The sequence below is a fragment of the Heloderma suspectum genome, chromosome 1 (genome assembly GCF_057233095.1).
Source record: "Heloderma suspectum isolate Gila_16-S chromosome 1, 16-S_ref, whole genome shotgun sequence".
NCBI classification, from domain to species: Eukaryota; Metazoa; Chordata; class Lepidosauria; order Squamata; family Helodermatidae; genus Heloderma; species Heloderma suspectum.
The window spans coordinates 75,512,366-75,530,693 of NC_139458.1; the positions used below are offsets into that span (position 1 = coordinate 75,512,366).

Genomic DNA, 18,328 nt, shown 5'->3' on the forward strand with positions numbered 1-18,328 from the left:
AGCACTTCTGGGGACAAGCACTGACATGAGCGGAAATGTTTGTTTCTGGAAGGGACAGGTCGGTGCTTGCCCCTGGAAGCACTATAGTGTGGCCGTGCACAAACCTGGGCTGGTGGGGTGGGTACGTGTGGACTAGGGCTGGCTATGGGCGCATGGTCCCTATTGGATACTACCCCATATTAACACACTTCAGGACCCACATTATTTAAGGTATTATAATGGCTGTCAATATTCCAATCACTGGCAGCACTGAAGACATGGTACTGTTTAGCTGCTGATGGCTTGAACTGTCAAGTCCTGTGCCCATTTAACAGGCAAAAGTACGTATACTGTCCCAACAAAATAAATGCTATTTTATCAACTGCTTGCAATAAATAGGAGCAAATGCAAAAACTTACTAAATCATGAGGATAAAAACGAACTGAGGTAGAACTTGATACATGAGAATCCGTGTCACTATAACAAGAAGAAGATGACTTTAGTTTGATATCTTATTCTGGTCTCAAATTCAAGTCTATTTTCTACCTTAACACTTTTTGTAGTTTCTAGGATATTCAGTACCCCAAATTAAATAAAGGCGCTACAAGGAGGGCAGCACTGTTTTAACCAAAGGAAAAGGAACCTGTACGCAATTGTGAGAGACACGTTCCTGGCAGGACAATGCTGCCTTTAAGAAGAAAAGGAGGGCCTAAGATTATAACTTTATTATTGCTTTATTTGAAAGGGCTTTCTGCCCAAAGTAGCCACGCCAACCAAGAACCTCCGCTGGAGCAAAGAGGATGGCCCCAGACCTTTAGTTCTTCTCCATGGCTTGGGGTGATGCCTGAAGAGGCTTAAGATTGTGGTGGGGGTGGCAGCTACGAAAAATAGTAACTGTTAGCTGATTAAAATGCTGTGCAGGACTGAACATAAAATGTTACCCCCATTCAAAGGCATCCAGTGATTAAAAGCATTTAAAAGGAGAGATCTGAAAACTTTCATACAAATGTGGGTGTTTTTTTTTTTAATAAAAAGTAACGGTTTAAAATAGAAATAAAATTGCAGTAAACAAAAGAGACACTTATTTTGTGGGGAGGGCTTAGAAATAACATGTAGATTTAATATTTTATACGAACAGAAGAAAGCTAAGAATTTGGAGAAAAAGCTCAGAAATAGAACATCCCTAAAATGCAATGAAACTTGACACTGATTGTTCTGCAAGAAAAAGAAGAGCATGATACTGGCCTACTTTCAGGGTTCTAACAATATAAGGAAAGTTCTTTGAACAATTGACATGACTATATAAGCATGAAGATGAGGTTGGTTCCTAGTTCCCAATTACTTATTCAACCCAGAACTAACTTTAGTTTCAGTACATAAATAAGCATTCTTATTTGAAAAAATATAAAAGAACCAAAATGTAAAAGTTCCCCTGTACACTAAACCTCAATTCTATAAGTGTTCTAGGCTTCCATAAGAATACACAGACACTTAAAAAGTGCAATCTTATGATTTATGTCCTCAGTTCTCATAAGCCTCTGAACTCAGAGACTTACAAGCATCCAGTGCAGAGCAGGAGGAGCAGTGGGGCAATCATAGCCCCTGCTGCTCCTCCCGCTCTGCATTTTCACTAGACGGGCTTTTTGGCACATCAAGCTGTGGCATTCTAGAGGGGGAGGAAAGGAGGCTGGAGAGGCCTTGGGATACCTCATATCCTGGCCTCTCCGGTCCCCCTCCCTGTCCACCAGAATGCCCCCTTTACCCTCTCTTCAAGGTCAACTTCCTGACCTCAAAGAGGCAGCCAGTGTGGTTCTTTCCATGCCAGCTGTGAGGGGCAGAGGCAGGCAGAGAACAGATTCCCAGATTCGAAATATCCCATGGCCCCCCCAGATGCTGTTTGGGGCCATAGGATTGCTCCCTTACGAATATTTCAGAATTGTTTCCTAATCAAAGTTAAAATCAGCATTGCTGCAATTGGCTTTCAAAAACACACCAGATATTAGATGTTCTTCTTGCAGCTGGCTCAAAATTCACAAGCGACATATCACAGCCCCCTGTCTCGTAGAGGGTAGAACTGAACTTACCTGTTAAAGAGAAAGTCAAGATAGATTAAATACTGCCACATCTTTGTAGATTGTAGTAACAAATATATATATGCTATATAGCAAACATATATATGCTGTAAGTTCCTCTTACACAATTCTCATCTACATAAAAAAATTATAGATACACACAAACTTCATTAACCATAAGTGGGGAACATTTTATTGGTCAAGGGCAAATTAGACACAAGCACGAATGCAGATTAACACAGGCAAACAGTTCCTCAAAAGATTGTGTAATGCACACCTTTCATTACCCTGTCTTTGGTCTACATAACTGACTGACACAGCTGATCAACAAAGAAATGAAACAGCTTGGCTTCAATGCATTAAAAACATCTATGGTGTTTTTCTTCAGAAGACTGCCCTCTCCTTAATTTACCACACTCCAAAGCATTAGAGTATCTTCCCTATAAGGAAAAGCTAAGTAGGTTGGGCCTATTTATCTTTGGAAAAAAATAACCAAGGAAAGGTGGCAATTTAGGAATTGTGACAAGAGCGGAGAGAGACTTTTCTAATGCATAATACTAGAATTCAGGATTCAGTCAATGAAATTGATTGATAGTATGTTTCAGACAGACAGAAGGAAGTACTTCTCAGAGTAGCACATACTAACATATGGCATTCATTGTCAGATCTAGCTTAGGTGGCTTTACAAAATTCATGGATGATAGGCTTATCATTGGTTCTCACCTCCTACTAGTAATACAAACAAGGGGCAACTGCCTTCATTAGGGTCTGCATGTGGGCTACCTAGTGGCATCTCACTGGTTATTGTTAAAACAGAACGCTAGATTAAATGGGATATTGCAAGGCTAGAACAAAGACAAGATAGAAAGACAAGTGGCTTTGAGGTTCCTCATACCTACCCTAATCTAAACAGCATTATGAATGCTAAACGTTGTATAATGTATATCTATTGCTAATGCCTGTTCTATACTGTTTTTATCTACCATTTGATAAATTACATGAATTAGAGCATACACACACAGAGACACTTCCTCTCAAAGTGCTTATTCTATTCTTAAACAGAGAATGGTAGATTCACACAACCACGGTTTTGTCAATTTCTCTCACCACAAGGCACAAGAACCAAATCAAACAAGCCCCCACAACCCAGTTCTGACCTATAACAATTCCATAAACTGAATAAGGATAGATTAATACAATAATCTCAGTGGCAAACTTTATATCAGCTTTACAATTACTCTGTTTCAGCAAATGCATACTATATTGTTTAATCCTATGTGCAGATTAAAACTTGTAAATAGCCACTTGCCTTGTTGCCTATGGTGAAAAAGAATCATATTCAGATCAATAGGCAGGAAAGCTTTTGCAAATGGTAATGGCTAGTTCTTTTATTTTCCTTCTAGGCCCTTGACATGCCACAACTGACAACATATTTGTGGTTCAGCAAGCCAGTAACTCTTGTGGGCTTATTTGCACGGCTGCCAGAGATGCTCAGTTGCTTTTGAGAGGCCAGTGTGAACGGAACCCTAGAATACACTTAAGGCCACTCCACACAATACCTAAAAGATATACTTCCAGGTATCTATACAAAAATAATGTACATTGACATGAATATAGACTACACACATATCTATTTTTCCACGGGCACACACTGTTAGAAATTACAACACAAGGACAGATGGCACAACACACAAGCACACAATATTCACACACAATGGTGTATATCTTTCCCTATACTTGTGTAGATGTCTAACATCATGTTAGAGGTAGCCACGATTTGCCCCATGGATAAAATCACAAAAATAGTACTACAAACATTCAGGGGACATAGCCAACAGCTCATAAACATCAAATATTTAGAAAGGATAAACTACTGTTGATGATCCAGCAAAACACAACACAAGAATGGAAAGAAAACAACAACATCTAAGAATGAGCCACCCTATAAAAAATTATATTTCTAAGACTTTAATTATGGAGCTGCCACCACCATTTTTATTCATATACAAAACCAGCAAACCCCCTCACTACAAGAATGGTCAAATTCTAAGCTATTAAGAGGTTATGATCCAGACTGAATTCAAATGTACAATCTGACCAACGAATTTAAATGTGGATTTGGCCATGCCTTGAATGAAAAGTTATTTCTTGGATGCAGTTCCATAACCCTTGTCAGCACTCTTACACAAACATAGTACCATTCTTCCTGCATTGCTCAGCAAATAAATGGCATCCTGATCCATGTCTGGAGAAACCTAACTGAGAGGGAAAGGTTTTGCTGAGAAACAGAAAGGGCGGTATCCAATAGTATAAGGGACTTTTAGCACGACACTCACGTGTTAGATGGTACGATGGGTTTTTCGACGAATCCTGTCATGTCAGCTAATGCTATTGGTGTTATACTAGAAGTCCCTTATTTTAGCATTAGTGTCCAACTAGATACTGCCCCAAGTAGGAAATGGCATCCAAAGTCTCCCCCCGCCCCCACATGTTATTCAAGGCAAATCAGGTATGAGCTCCTCCGCAGTCCCTGGCAGCTAAGAAAAAAGAGTCTCTATGGTTGCTCAGGGATAACACATTCTTACCCACACTCTGTCCCCAGAAAGTCTCCTCCTCAAAAACAACGACAACAAACCCAGGCCATAGGTCTGTGGTAGAGCCCCTGCTCTGCATGCAGAAAGTCCGAGGTTCAATTCCTGACATCTCCAGGTAGGGCTGGAAAAATTCCTGCCTGGAACTCTGGAGAGGCGCTGCCAGTTAGTGTCAACAATAGTGGGCTAAATGGACCAATGGTCTGACTCAGTATAAGGCAGCTTCCTATGCTTCTCCTACAATTTAATTTTAAAACAGGAAGAGATTAAATGGAGAATATGTTGCCTTTCCAGGCTCACCATCCTAGACAAGTTATTCAGCCTAAAGATGGAGGTGCATGATTAAAAGGAAGTAAATTAACGACAGTGCTTTTTTTCTTTTGCAACAGCATTAACCGGAATGTATCAATACTACAGATATAGACTATTTACCACCGGTGGTACTTGGTGGTGTACCAGCCCAGAATGCTTAAGCTTTCTCCCCTTTCTCAGGAGTAAGTTTATCACTACCGTTAAACTCAATGTGGCTTCAATTCTAGCCATCATTCACCTTTTCCCAGCATCACTGCTTTGACCATTGGAGTATTGAGGGTCTTGGGACTGAAACCAAAGTGTGAAATTATTACACTATAGCAGGATATATAGTGCAGCTGTGTTTGGAGGAGATACTTTATTAAGCGCCTAACTTAAAAACAACAAAAACACCTATTTATGGTAGGATTCAGACTGAGAACCACAGTAGCTACTTCTAGATGGCACCGTAAGGGGACATCATTATCTGAATCTTCCGATCATGCAGTTACCATCGCTCTTGGTACTTCCTTGCGCAATTCTAGTTGTGATCCAGAAAGTCCTTTAAGTATATGCAATAGCTTATTAAGACACAGTGGGAATTAATTTCTCTCTTTCGAACAGCAGTCCCTGGTAATGCAAAATGCTTTTGAAATTTGGTCCAAAAGCAGCTTGTGACATAGCACAGGTAGCTTCTGCTGGAGGGTGAAGAGAGAGAAATGAAAGAGTTAAAAGCCTTACTGCATGTCTGCAATTAGCCACACCAGTTCCTGGGTCTAATTCCTGTTCTGATGTTGGACTCTCAGCCAGCAGAGTGGGAAGCTCTCCAAGTCATAAAGTGTTAAATTCTGAATAAAAGAATTACAATTTAATGCTTTTGCAAGCATAAATCTTCCAGCAGAATGCACTGGATGAAAAGGTAGATGTAGCTGTGACATCTGCCAGCCAGCAACACAAGAACACTGCCTTGGTTGCACAGTCTCTGCAGCCCTGCCCATCACCTCCAAATATAAACAGGAAAGTAGCAGATTCAGTCATGACACTAGGCCAAAACATCCCCATGCAACACAACAGAAATAAAACTACAGTTTATATGGTGCACCCAGAGAACAGTGATGGACACTATATACTGCTCTGGCTGGGGGCTAGTAACATTAGCCACATCCAAATGTTCACAGCCATAATAAAAGCACAAGAAAAACCCTAACATAACTTGATTCTGCAGTATTTCAGCACAACAGTAGATGGCACCTGATCACATTGCAAACCTTCCTAAGAGGTTTCTCTGCTGTTTGAAGTTACACAGTGTTTTTAAGAACAAAGCATACAAAAGGAATTCAAAACTGCCCCAAGTTCTCAAACTTACCTAGCTTCCCAGTGTCTGATTTAATGCTGTAGCACTAAACCACAAAAGAAGGGTAAGGGAGTGAGTGGTACCTTGTGGAAGAAACAACCAGCACACTCTTTTGGACTGTGCTACCTGAACCTGTCCTGCTATGCCCACAGTCTGCCCTTCGGGCTAGTCACAATCAGCATGGTTCTTGTTTACCTGCTGCTGTCAACTGAAAAACCCTCCATCTGGAAGCTTCCAGATACTAATACAATGTTTTTAAGCACTCACAAACCTTTGGAAGTAGCATTAATCTAGGATAGTATTTCCTAAACTAATTTGGCCGTGGAACATCTTGAGCTTGAAATATACTGATGGAACCTATAATTGCTGGTCTGGGAGGGGGGCTATAGAATACCCATGGCATAAAGGGGATTGGGGAAATTTTGGAACAAAATAGAGGAAATTAAGCCTATTTTCATGCCAATAAAATCCCACACATAAATCTCAAAATGCATCTGATTTTTTTATTTGATTTTTTTAAAGTTAGTTTTGGGGGGATAGTTTATATTTTACAAAGAACAAATAAAGGCTGCAGCATGGGTAATTATGCAAGTTACAGTCGCATGTGCAACAGGAGCAGGGGAAGAAGCTGCTGGCTTCTTTTACCCCCATGATCGTCTGAACACCCCCACAGAGTCACACAACAAAGAACACAGCAAGTTGCCCACAAAAGGAGGGGGGAATTCTTTTTAAAACACTTCAAATTTTAAAGGCTCCCCTTTTAACTATCCGATATGCACAAGCTCTACAGTGGACCATTTCATATATTTTCTCAATAAAGGGTAAACTATCCACTCAATCAAGGATGAAGCACTTAAACATTTCTGTGACTTTGCTGCTACAAATTGAGCAGAAAACAAAGAATAAAATCCTAAAACTGTTTTTTGTTCATCAGAACTCCTTAACCCCTGTACATTTTCCCCTAAAATTTTGCAGGATTCTTCCTTATGGGCACCTCTACAATGTATGTATACAAATTGCCCAGAAACACAAAGGGCAGGATAGTGAATCCCCCTTTTAAATTTTCCCAGATCAACTTTAGAGGTGCCCAGTACAAAACTCCCTGAACATATCCTTCTGAAATGTTGGACATTTCAACCCTACGACCACCTCTATGATGTACGCCATCTTCATACAAACTCCCCCCAAACTCCCAGGGGGATCTAAGTGAATCCTTTTTTTTGGAAATCCCTCAAACTGAAAATGCTGCTCTTGCATGAAAATCTCTGTACCTATCCATCTGAAATTTGGCAGGCTACAACCCCATATCTGCAACTATGTAGCTGCAACTATCATCCAATTATGCCTGGACATTTAAAAAAAAAAGATCCTGTTTTAAAAATATCAACATTTAAAGATGCCCAGCACAAGCCCCCTTGCACCCATTTGTCTGACATTTGGCAGGCTTCATTCCCTCAAAAGGGTTAACTATGCCTGCATATTTCATTCAATTCTGTCAAAAAGTGAAAACATTATACCCATTTGCTGCTTTTTAATTATACTCTTTGGGGAGGTATGAAACTTCAGGTTTCCAAAGTGAGATTTTGATTTGTTTCTGAGTCGAATCCCGAGGCCCACCAAGCTGTTCCAGCTGAACTGGGCTGTCGTCTGAATTGACAAATTGGGGTCTAAACCAAATCTTGTGGTCAGGGCACACTCCTACCATAAGCCTAATTATTTAATTATCAGATTCAACACCTTCCAATAATACAGCTAAAAACCGTGGAGTGCAAACCTAAGCTTTGTCTACTCTGAAGTAATTCCCACTAAATTTGATGAGACATACTCTTAGAAAAATGTGGATAAAATAGCAGAATAGCACGTTTTAAGCTAAGCAATATTCTGTAAAGATCCTTGCAGTGTGCAAGTTGCCATTTTAATGGTAAAGATCCCCTTCCTATCCACTGAACCCTCAAGGCAGTCACTAATATAATATTCCTGTTTTATTGTTCTCAGTTAATCGTGTGATGGCAACACGAAATTCCAAAGTTTATTTTGTCACGAGGAAAAAATAGTAAAAGTTTTAACAGACAAGAAAATGAGACATCTGGAATTCCTAGATTATCTGTGAAATTCTAAAACTTGTCAAAATGAAGAAAAAATTATATTTAAAGAAACCACTACTAATGTTATGTGAATGCATGTATGTAGGGGGTGAAAGCTCACCCTGATTACTTTGCTGAATATCTTGATGTTAAAGAGTTCTAGACCAGCTCAGAATAAAATAGTATTTTCATGAGATCTCTAGAGCATCTTACATTAAAATCAAAATTACTTAAAATTAAATTCAAGAGTGCTTTTATATTCACGGTGGGCTTGTGTGAGGTCCCCCCCATCCCGACACACACACACACACACACACACACACTAAAAAAGGAAAACTGCCAAGCAGTAACTGTTTCCCTACAGCTTAAAATATTCTGTATAAAAAAATCTGATAATTCAGCTGTCATCATATAACATTTTGTGCTCTGGTACAAATACAACAGTCCAACATTAAACACTATTTGCAAATTATTCCTATGACAAACTGTAATTAGACATTAATTCAAAATCAATTTGTTAAAAAGTTACTAATACTATGTTTTCAACATGTCACTGCTTCAATTATTTAAAAAAAGGTTACGTGATACACAGAGCACCATGGCTTTCCCATCTTTATAGTTCCCTAAATCCAGTCATATTTTCAACTACAGAAAGTGGATGTTTTGATCAATATTGCAAAGCAGTTACAAGTGTCCATGCTATATTGAGAACTGCAAGTTAATGATTTACAAGTGTAGCATTTAATACAAAATAGTTTTATTACTGGCATTCTGGATATTAGTGCTGACATCTAAATAATACATTCTTGATCTACGAGTGTTTACCACCACTTATAGCCCTATGTCTGATTAGAGCCTTTAAGAACATTGCATAAAGCTGAGGCATGGTGTCTTGAAGTACTCTGATGTGACACAATACAGGACTGAAGAATTAATTCAGTATCTTCAACACTGATTCAGTTCTAACATAATAGTTTAACCTATGAAGTGTGGCAAACAAGAAAGAAAAGGACCAGAAGCAATTTCCCACAAGAAACACACCCACAACATTCTGAAATGAAGCTAAGACTAAGCAAGTTACAGTGCTTTATAAGCCATAAATCTGCATCATAAACACTTTGATTTCACCAAGGTTACAGAAGGCCTGCATACCAAGTTCACCGTGCAAACTGCTGCCGCCGACAGCAGATGCATTGTCATGTGATGCTTCTAAGTGGACACTCCCATTTCTCACCAGCAAGGAGGCGCTAGCGCTGAGCACTGCTGCCTGGGAATGGGGGCGGGGCTGGACTTTGACTTGGGTTGTGGACTGCTGCCCTTGCTGAACATCTTGAAGGCTACGAAAGAACATGGATGGTGGAGACATTACAGGGAAAAACACAGAAACAACAGCTAGAAACCAACTTAACACTTCTTTATATTTAAAAAAGTTTAGCAAGAAGTATACCATAGTGAATGAGCCTGTATACAAAACGAGCATGTTACAACATGTCCAGGATATTAGGGAACAACAACAAAGATCAGCTGAGTACTTATTCTGAGAGACCCCTAAAGTAGTACCTTGGAATTATTACTTCAGAACTTTCTCTGTCGCACGCAGTCCTATCCTAAGCAGGTGTCATGGTGTTAAATATCGAGAAGTGATATAGTATTTCTCTTTAAAAGTAATATGTGCTCTTTTTTGCTAACAAACTGCAAATTTCACTCTTTCATCCAAGTTCAAAGCCAAAGTATAGGAAGTCTTAATAGTAAATGCGTAATGCAGTTGCTTTACCAAATTAAAATAGGTTTTAAAATAATTAACAATAGATATTTATATGCAACCATGCTGTATATAGTATTTCAATATATTTGAATATTCACATATTTGGGGTGAGGGAAAAGAGCTTATGGTTTCCTGGAAGTTGAATAATTCCAACAGAACTGTGTTATTATTAAGCATGCTGTGAAACTGATATGCTCTGCAGATATTGGCAGTCTAATATATTTTAGTTCTGGATTCAGTTCATGGCTGCTTAACATCAGCTGTTCCATCTGTAAAACATTAGCAGTAACCTACCTTATAGCAGAATTGTGAGGACCACATACAAATAAAAAATTATAAAGCTTTTACCATCTAAAGTGTTATGCTCTTGATGTTGATGTATTTTAGGCAGAAGTCATAACATACTTTTGATTAAGTATCCCTTTGAAAGAAGATTTAAATGTAACTAGCAATACAATCCTATGCATGTTTACTCAGAACTAAGTCCTACTGAATGCGATGTGACTTATTCCTAGGTAAATAGGTATAGGATTGCAGCCTAAGCTGACTTTGTGGTTTTAATTTTTGTGAAACGGCCAGAGAGCTTCGGCTATTGGGAGGTATAGAAATAAATTAATAAATAAATAAAATAGTGGACAAATATATTTATGTATTTATTTACGCAAGAAGTGTGTTATGAATTCATACAACAATACACTTGGAACAAAGCAGCAGTTTGGGGCAGGTGATCACCTCGATGGCACAATTTAGTACAGTCCTTATATAATGTATTGGGGGACAAAATAAAACTAGTTAAAAGATTACAGGCATCCAATACTGTTGCTGCGCTGGTGGGAATGACCGCTAGTGCAAAGGGAAGCTAACACTGGCTAGCGCAACCAGAAACTAGCCAAAACTACTGCTTCCAGGATAGGGATGGCAGAGAACTTCTCCCCGAATCTTCAGGGGGCCGAGCGCCAACGCATTCGGCCCCCCGAAATCGGCGGTGAAATTCTCCGCCCCCCCGGGACGGGACTTACCTTTGGCGAATGTCCCTCCCGGAGGCGGGTCACGGCGGTGGTTCGTCGCGGGCGGGGGCGGCAGCCGGTCTCCCGACCGGCCGCCGCCATTGCAAAAAAACAAAACAAAACCCTAAAGTAAAAAAAAAAAACACCCATGATAGGCTATGTAACGATTTACGTAGCCTATCACGGCTAGATTTCCAAAGTCACGTAAATCGTCACGTAGCCTATCACGGGTGACTTTGGGAAAAAAAAAAGCGCGTACGCAAATGGCGGCGGCCCATGGGCGCCGCCATTTGCATTCCTTATTTTGGCACGTCTAGTCTACGTAAAGATTTACGTAGACTACGGCGAAAATAAGGGCACGTGCCAAAATAAGGAACACAAATGGCGGCGCCCATGGGCTGCCGCCATTTGCATACACGCTTCCCCCCCCCCCAAAGTCACCCGTGATAGGCTACGTGACGATTTACGTAGCCTATCCCGGCTGACTTTGGAAATCTAGCCGTGATAGGCTACATAAATCGTCACGTAGCCTATCAAGGGGTCTTTTTTTTTTTTTTTACTTTTTGTTTTGCGGCCAGGGAGACGGGGCGCTTCTCCCCGGCCTGAATTTCGGCCGGGCGAGGCGGGAAGCCTCCCCCCCGGCCTGAATTTCGGCCGGGCGAGGCGGGAAGCCTCCCCCCCTTCGCCTGAACTTCGGGGGGGGGAAGCGAAGCGCCTCCCCCCCACCACGAAGCCAAGCTGCGAAAAGGTAAGTGACTTTTGTACATCCCTATTCCAGGATGGAACAGAGCTTGCAGAAGGGAGCTCTGCTGACTTTTCCCATTCTGGAAGCACTGGTTTCAGCCAGCTTCCTCATTTGTGCTGGCTTCCTGTTGCACTAGCGGTCATTCCCACTAGTGCAACAAGTTTACAGCAGGTGGATTGCCAGCATTAGATACTGCCCACTGAATTTAACACTGACAAAATACTTGCTACAGTAATTCAAATATTAAAAATGGACAACACTTTAGAATGGGAAACAAGTTTTTAGCTTGAAAGTTCTTCATATAAAGGACACAATAATATAAAAGATACCCTTGCTTCTATTAATTGGAACAGGCTTTTTGACTCAAACAGAAACTATTTACAAAATAAAAGAACAAACCCCTAATAGCTGGATTAAGTTATTATTTATTATTTCAATTTATATCCCACCTTTCTACATGTATTTAAGGCCTGGGCTCAATTTGAATTTGTTTTTTGAAAGCTCACTGTTGTTTGTTCATTTGTTAATTAGGCTACTTTCTAATGACTAAAAAAAAAGCACAAGTTATTTGTAAAATAGGAATACTCTTGTCTACAATTGCTTTGTAACATGCATTCCTTTGTAAATATAAAGCAATGCATTCTAAAAAATGATCATGATTTTTGAATTTTCCGATCAGATTGTTTAATAAATTAATGAATACTGCTAATAGAAAAATGCAAAAATTATTATATAATAACTGAAGCAATTCTTCCTTGGCATCTTCCCATCACTGTATTCCCATTCCAAAACACTGAACCTTCTTAGTAACTAAGAACACTCCTAAAAATAGTATCAAATCTGACAAATTCACACTACTCACATAATTGAAGCAACATTGTAAGCGCAAAAAAAATCTGCAGGAAAATGTTTTTGTAAAGCTTTCTTTTAAAGATCTCTATTCCTTCTTAGTGTGATTTACACGCTTACCTGGCTGCCAATATTCTTTACGTTATAGAGATATGGCTGTATGCTCTTGTCATCAGCATGCACTTAAGATAATGTATTAGACAGGTACAACTTGAGAGCTGTATGCACATAGACCCAACTTGCACATCTTTCCCCTCACTCTTGAGGGGAACTGTATAACAGTTGAAGAACTGTGCAAAATTGGATCTCCCTAAGGAGTGTCTGCTTCAATTATCTTAGGTTCACGATTGAAGAGAAGGCAAGCACAACCACTCCTCACCATACAGAGGATAGTTGGCTGCATTCACGTGTAAACTGGCCCTTCTGATGTGCAATGGAAGTCTTTGACTAGCATTTTCATTGCAAGTGGCACAAAAATGTGCTGCAAGATGAATTCAAACTACTGATTTCAGTGACATTAAAATGTTAAGGGTACTTTCTTAAGAGACAATTGTGAAAATACCTGTTTTAATTTTCAAAACTGTCCCATTATACCATAATGGGTCCTGCATTATGAATGCTTAAATGTTACTCGTGTTGAATAGGCACACCCTTAGGATGGTAGTTCACATGTCATATTTCAACATGGTAAAATTGATCACTGACAGTTAATAAGGCACATTTTTAAGACACAGCCTGCATAGAGAAACAGAACAGCACACTGCAACATGACCCTTCAAAAAGGAAAGCCACATTTCTTTTTTAAAAAGTTATTATTAGCTGCCCATCTGGCAGGCTACCTGGCCACTCTAAGCAGCGTACAATACTAATAACAAATTTACATAATCAACTGAACAACAACAACAACAAACAACGCTGCTCTAAAAAACCCCTAACCCACATCAAATGCCTGCCTGAACAGCCAGGTTTTTAAAGTCCAGCAGAAGCTCATCAAAGAACTAGAACTATTCTGGAGTTTAAAAATGGCTGTTCACACACTACTTGTTGTATTAATCATATTCAAACTTAAACCCTGTGTTAGAAGCAGAAAAGCATTTACTGTCCTAACCAAGAGGTCTAGTTACGTTTTGTTAGTTGTAGATAGCTTCTGTCGGAAACCTCTTAAAATATTTTACATTTTAAAGAAGTGACTTATGTAATTCAGTGTAAATACCAGTTCCCTCAAGACAACATGAAAAATGAGAACTAAGAGGCAGTATCCTACTGTGTCAATGTGCTAATGCAAATTATGTTGTGCTAGCATAAGGGATCTCAAGTGGAACACCAGTAGCGTCAGCCTGCGCAACAGATTTTTTTGGGAATCCCATTGCACAAGCTAACGCTATTGGCACTGTCCCTTACAGAAGCGCAATGTAATTTGTGTTAGTGCAATGATATGGTAGGATACTGCCCAAGGGAATATGGGAATGGAGAGTCTCTTTAGCGCGAGAGCATATTTTACCATTGCCACTTGTAAAACCCCTTTAGAAGAAAACACTTGGGAAGCGGGGGGGGGGGGGGTTACAAGAGTCTCTCTTTCACTGGAATAGTTGCTATCAATAAACCTATAAAAATGAAATGTAAGAAAATGAAATACTCTACATGGCTTGGTTGTTTTTTTTTTTAAAAAGCCAAATTGGATTTTTCTGCTGCTGTAGATGTTTTTGGTAACATTACTTGGCAACAGGAACCTCCAGGAATCAAATTTTAACAACCACTATTACCCCAAAATCTTTAGCACCCCCTACTGTTGCATAAAACACTACAAATTAAAGAGCTTTATATGACCTATAAGTTGAAGGTAAAGAAGAATTACAATTTATGTCAACTCTAAGAAAATATTCAGCAGGGTGTGAGGAATCACAATGAATATGAAATGCTACCAATGAATCCTTGCAGTCATGTTGTCATTCACATTGCCATTTTTCAAGGCAGATGCCTATATATTGCCACACCATGTACAGGCCAGTAAGAACACTGTCAGAGAGAGAGAGAGAGAGAGAGAGAGAGAGAGAGAGAACGAACACCTCTACCACTCACTATGGCTTAGTATAAGGCAGCTTCCTATGTGCCTACTGGTTCCTTTCACTGTCTCTCTTATGTTTTTGAATTTTGTTTGGAACAAAAACGAAACAGTATTGCCTAACTACCTTGGGTAATATACAGAGTAGGGTATGTAAATTACTATTCTGGCCATTGCCAAAAATCAAAGTAAACATCACCTCTTCTTTCAACATCACCTCTTCTTTCATGGTATCTATACTGCAGGCAGTAGGGTGACTAAATGCCTTGAGACTTTCTTAGCCCTTTCTAAAATATACACATTTTCATTTCTTTGACAGGATGGAAAGGGAAAGAAGATAGGCATGGGCTCAGGGAAACTAGACATAAGGGCTGGCAACAGTAGTTAAATATTTTGGCTTCATAGGAGAAAGCTATGAAAGCTCATAGTAAGTTTGTTACTTAGGAACGTCCTGCTTTGTTGAAAGGGCAACAGAAGATGCGCATGATGAAAGGGCAAAATGACAATAACTCACAAGAATAGTTAGCATGGGGTTGATAATAACATCTACTGGTCAGAAAAGTTAACACCACACATTTTTGCTGTCAAAGGTCATTTTCCCATGAATATTTACTTCAATTTACTTTTCTGTAAAGTGATAAGGGAGCAAAGAAGGAGTCCATTTTCATACTTCTGAACATGATTTAAGTATGGCCTCACTTTACTGCTTCCAAGGTGCCTGTCCAGAGAAAGAAGGAATTGTCATTAAGAAAAGAGAAAAACCATGAAGGTTATCATCACCTTGCTTCAAGAAATGGGATTCTCCCTGTTGGAAGAAGTGCCTAGCATCATTCTAGTAGTATTAAATAAAAATAGCAGTAGTAATGGAGTACTAAATAAAAGTAGCAGTAATAATGGTTGTAAATAGGACACTTATTCCTGTATATAACTGTATGTGAACAGAATAGAAGGCACATCACATTTAAGTACCTCACACCTCTTCACTTTGTTTGGATGAATAGAATCTAAGGTTCTTGTCTTATAATATCTGCCACCGAAAATACAATCCGCACAAATAGCTTTCCATAAAATTATGACCCCATATGAAACAGGTCTTTAAGCATTTGGGGCAATTTTAACCACACCAGAAAAATCCTGGAGTGGCAGGTTTAAAATGGCATAAAACCACTTCCCACAAATAGGTTCTCACACAGTTAAGGGAGTAATTTGACACTACCACTAACTTAAGTTAGTTGGTTGGTTCCAGGATAGTTCTGAGTATTTAAGGATAAATGATCAACCTAGGAGCTGACAAGTTTTACAAGTCTATTTACTCGTCCATATGAAGAAAACAGGCACTATTACAATGTTGTTAACTATCAAGAAATGTTAAATAAGGGCTTTTAATCTCACGTACAGATTAGCATGAAATAGGCGCAACGAGTACTCTCCATTTCATGTGTATTTTTAATTTGGAATCCAAGAAACAAACATCTCGCGGGTTATCAAATGCATTAATGGATTTGCTCAGTGGCTTGTAAGCTATGGCTACAATCCTGGGATGTTAAAGCTTTGCATATGGTGGTGCAGACTGCTGTAAAAACAACATGTTCTCTGGGGACTACAAACAATATTTTATCATCTTCTGCCTTACCCTATAAGCAGTGATGCTTTTTAAGCATTTGGGGCAATTTTAACCACACCAGAAAAATCACATGATGTTTTCATGTGAAATAACTTGTATATTTAATATTTTTGCATATGCACATTATCTTGGTATATTACAGCTCTTATTTGGTATAGAAATGTGTTTACTCTGTATTTTTATTCGGCCCATTACCCTATAGTTTTATTCTATAACATTTATACTTCTATTTAGTTTCTTTATTCTGTATTTTGCTTGCTCTGTTTCAGTACCTTATTCTTTAAAATCGCATCATATTAACACTGATTCTTGCTGCTGTAGATAAGAACCCAAGAACAAAGGGGATGATGGTTTTTAAACATTCAGAGATGTTCTGTATGAGTGGAAAGGCATTTCCGCTTGACCATGGCAGCCCCACTGAAGTCCCCCGCTTTCTCTATCCTGCTGCAACCCTCTGTGCCCACATCGTACGCCATTCCAGAGAATCCCTCAACCCTCAGGAATTGGTTTGGCAGAGACACAGGGGTCTGTTGTCTGTATGTTTATGTAGCCAGCAAAGTCCTATTGCTAAAGCAGAGTTCCACTCATCTAACTCTGGATCCAAACCAACAACCTGGATTTCAAAGTTGAAAATACATGCATGAGCCTGTAAAAATCTATTTGATGCCAAGAATTTGAAATATTTTTCCAACTCTTTACCAATACATTCCCCACTCTAAAACATGTCACCTTTCTTTTGAATCCAGTAGCATAGATGCTAGGAGAAACATGTGGCATCATGACATTTCTTTATGAGCATCAAAATTACAGCAGTGCTTTAAAATCAGGTATTTATTTTAGCCTTTTATAACTATTTAAATTTTAAGAATTATTATACTTCTAAACACGTTTGGGACATTTATTCCTTGGTATCTGACTGCTTCTTAAATGTGTTGTTTCACCTAGAATTTAAAGTAGAAATGCACATGACTGAGGATTTAGAATTTAAAATTGTGAAAAGGGTTGAAATGGGCAAATAGCTTGAGACATACATCACATTAAAGGATTGGTTTTAGATTAACCTGCTAATAATGTCCCCAAAACATTATTCGAGTCTAAGAATAGCTAATGTGTATGTGTTTGTTTTTTGCACAAGTTGAATTCTGCTACCACATAGCCCTTGTTTTCAGATTTGTCATTATGGACAGATGCATAATGTAATGCAATTACTACATTTTATGTTTGTGGGAAAAGTGGAACTGAAAGATTTGACAAAGTTAAATGAAAGAGCTAGTTTTATGTCAGTTTGTTAGCACTTTGGCTGACCTAGACATCATTCACTGGCCTACTCATTTTGAAGGAGGAGGGGAAGAAACGAATAACGTAGTGTACACATGCACAATCCAAAAAGATCACAAATGCATGCAGTAACAGCTCAAAGAGATTGGTTGGTTGGGATGGGGAGGGAGGGACGGCAAAACAAAGCATTTCTGCAACACCGTTGGGATTGGGAAGCAGTGATCAGCTGCATGCACGTTAGATACGGTGGAACACAAATACCATACCTGAGGGGTGAGCCGATGAGCAATGAAGGAGGGGTAGGGTTACTCCCTGCATTGTGACGGCGCCGTACTGCCTGGCGCCTAAATGTGCTGCGTTCACGACGAACTGTGACCGCCTCCTCACTGGCTTGTGCTGCTGCATCAAGACAGACCAAGTCAAATTGGAGACCAGTCCAGTTATGTTCACAGCATCTTATGCTTTCCCCCCCAAGTTAAAATAATTGTTCCTTCTGTTGCAAATAAGTTGACTGGTTTGAGTTCACTCACAAAGAGACGGTTTAAGGGTGGAATTATCATCTTAAAAAAAACCAATAGCATACAGCAGGGGTCCCTAACCTTTTTGGACCTGTGGACACATTTGAGA

The 18,328-nt window shown here is 39.4% G+C and overlaps 1 protein-coding gene across 4 annotated transcripts in view; it reads right to left on the reverse strand.

Annotated features, from left to right (window-relative positions):
* Positions 1–18,328, reverse strand: part of PCNX1 (pecanex 1) — a 121,700-nt gene that overhangs the window by 39,459 nt on the left and 63,913 nt on the right. For 3 of the 4 annotated variants that reach the window (XM_084847712.1, XM_084847686.1, XM_084847704.1), the window contains exons 7-10: positions 17,968–18,100; positions 9,524–9,708; positions 1,973–2,063; positions 399–456 (exon numbers count right to left, since the gene is read on the reverse strand). In XM_084847712.1, coding sequence (XP_084703838.1) covers positions 399–456; positions 1,973–2,063; positions 9,524–9,708; positions 17,968–18,100 — 467 coding nt within the window. The remainder of the gene's footprint in view (positions 1–398; positions 457–1,972; positions 2,064–9,523; positions 9,709–17,967; positions 18,101–18,328) is intronic. The other variant, XM_084847694.1, reaches the window with a different exon arrangement.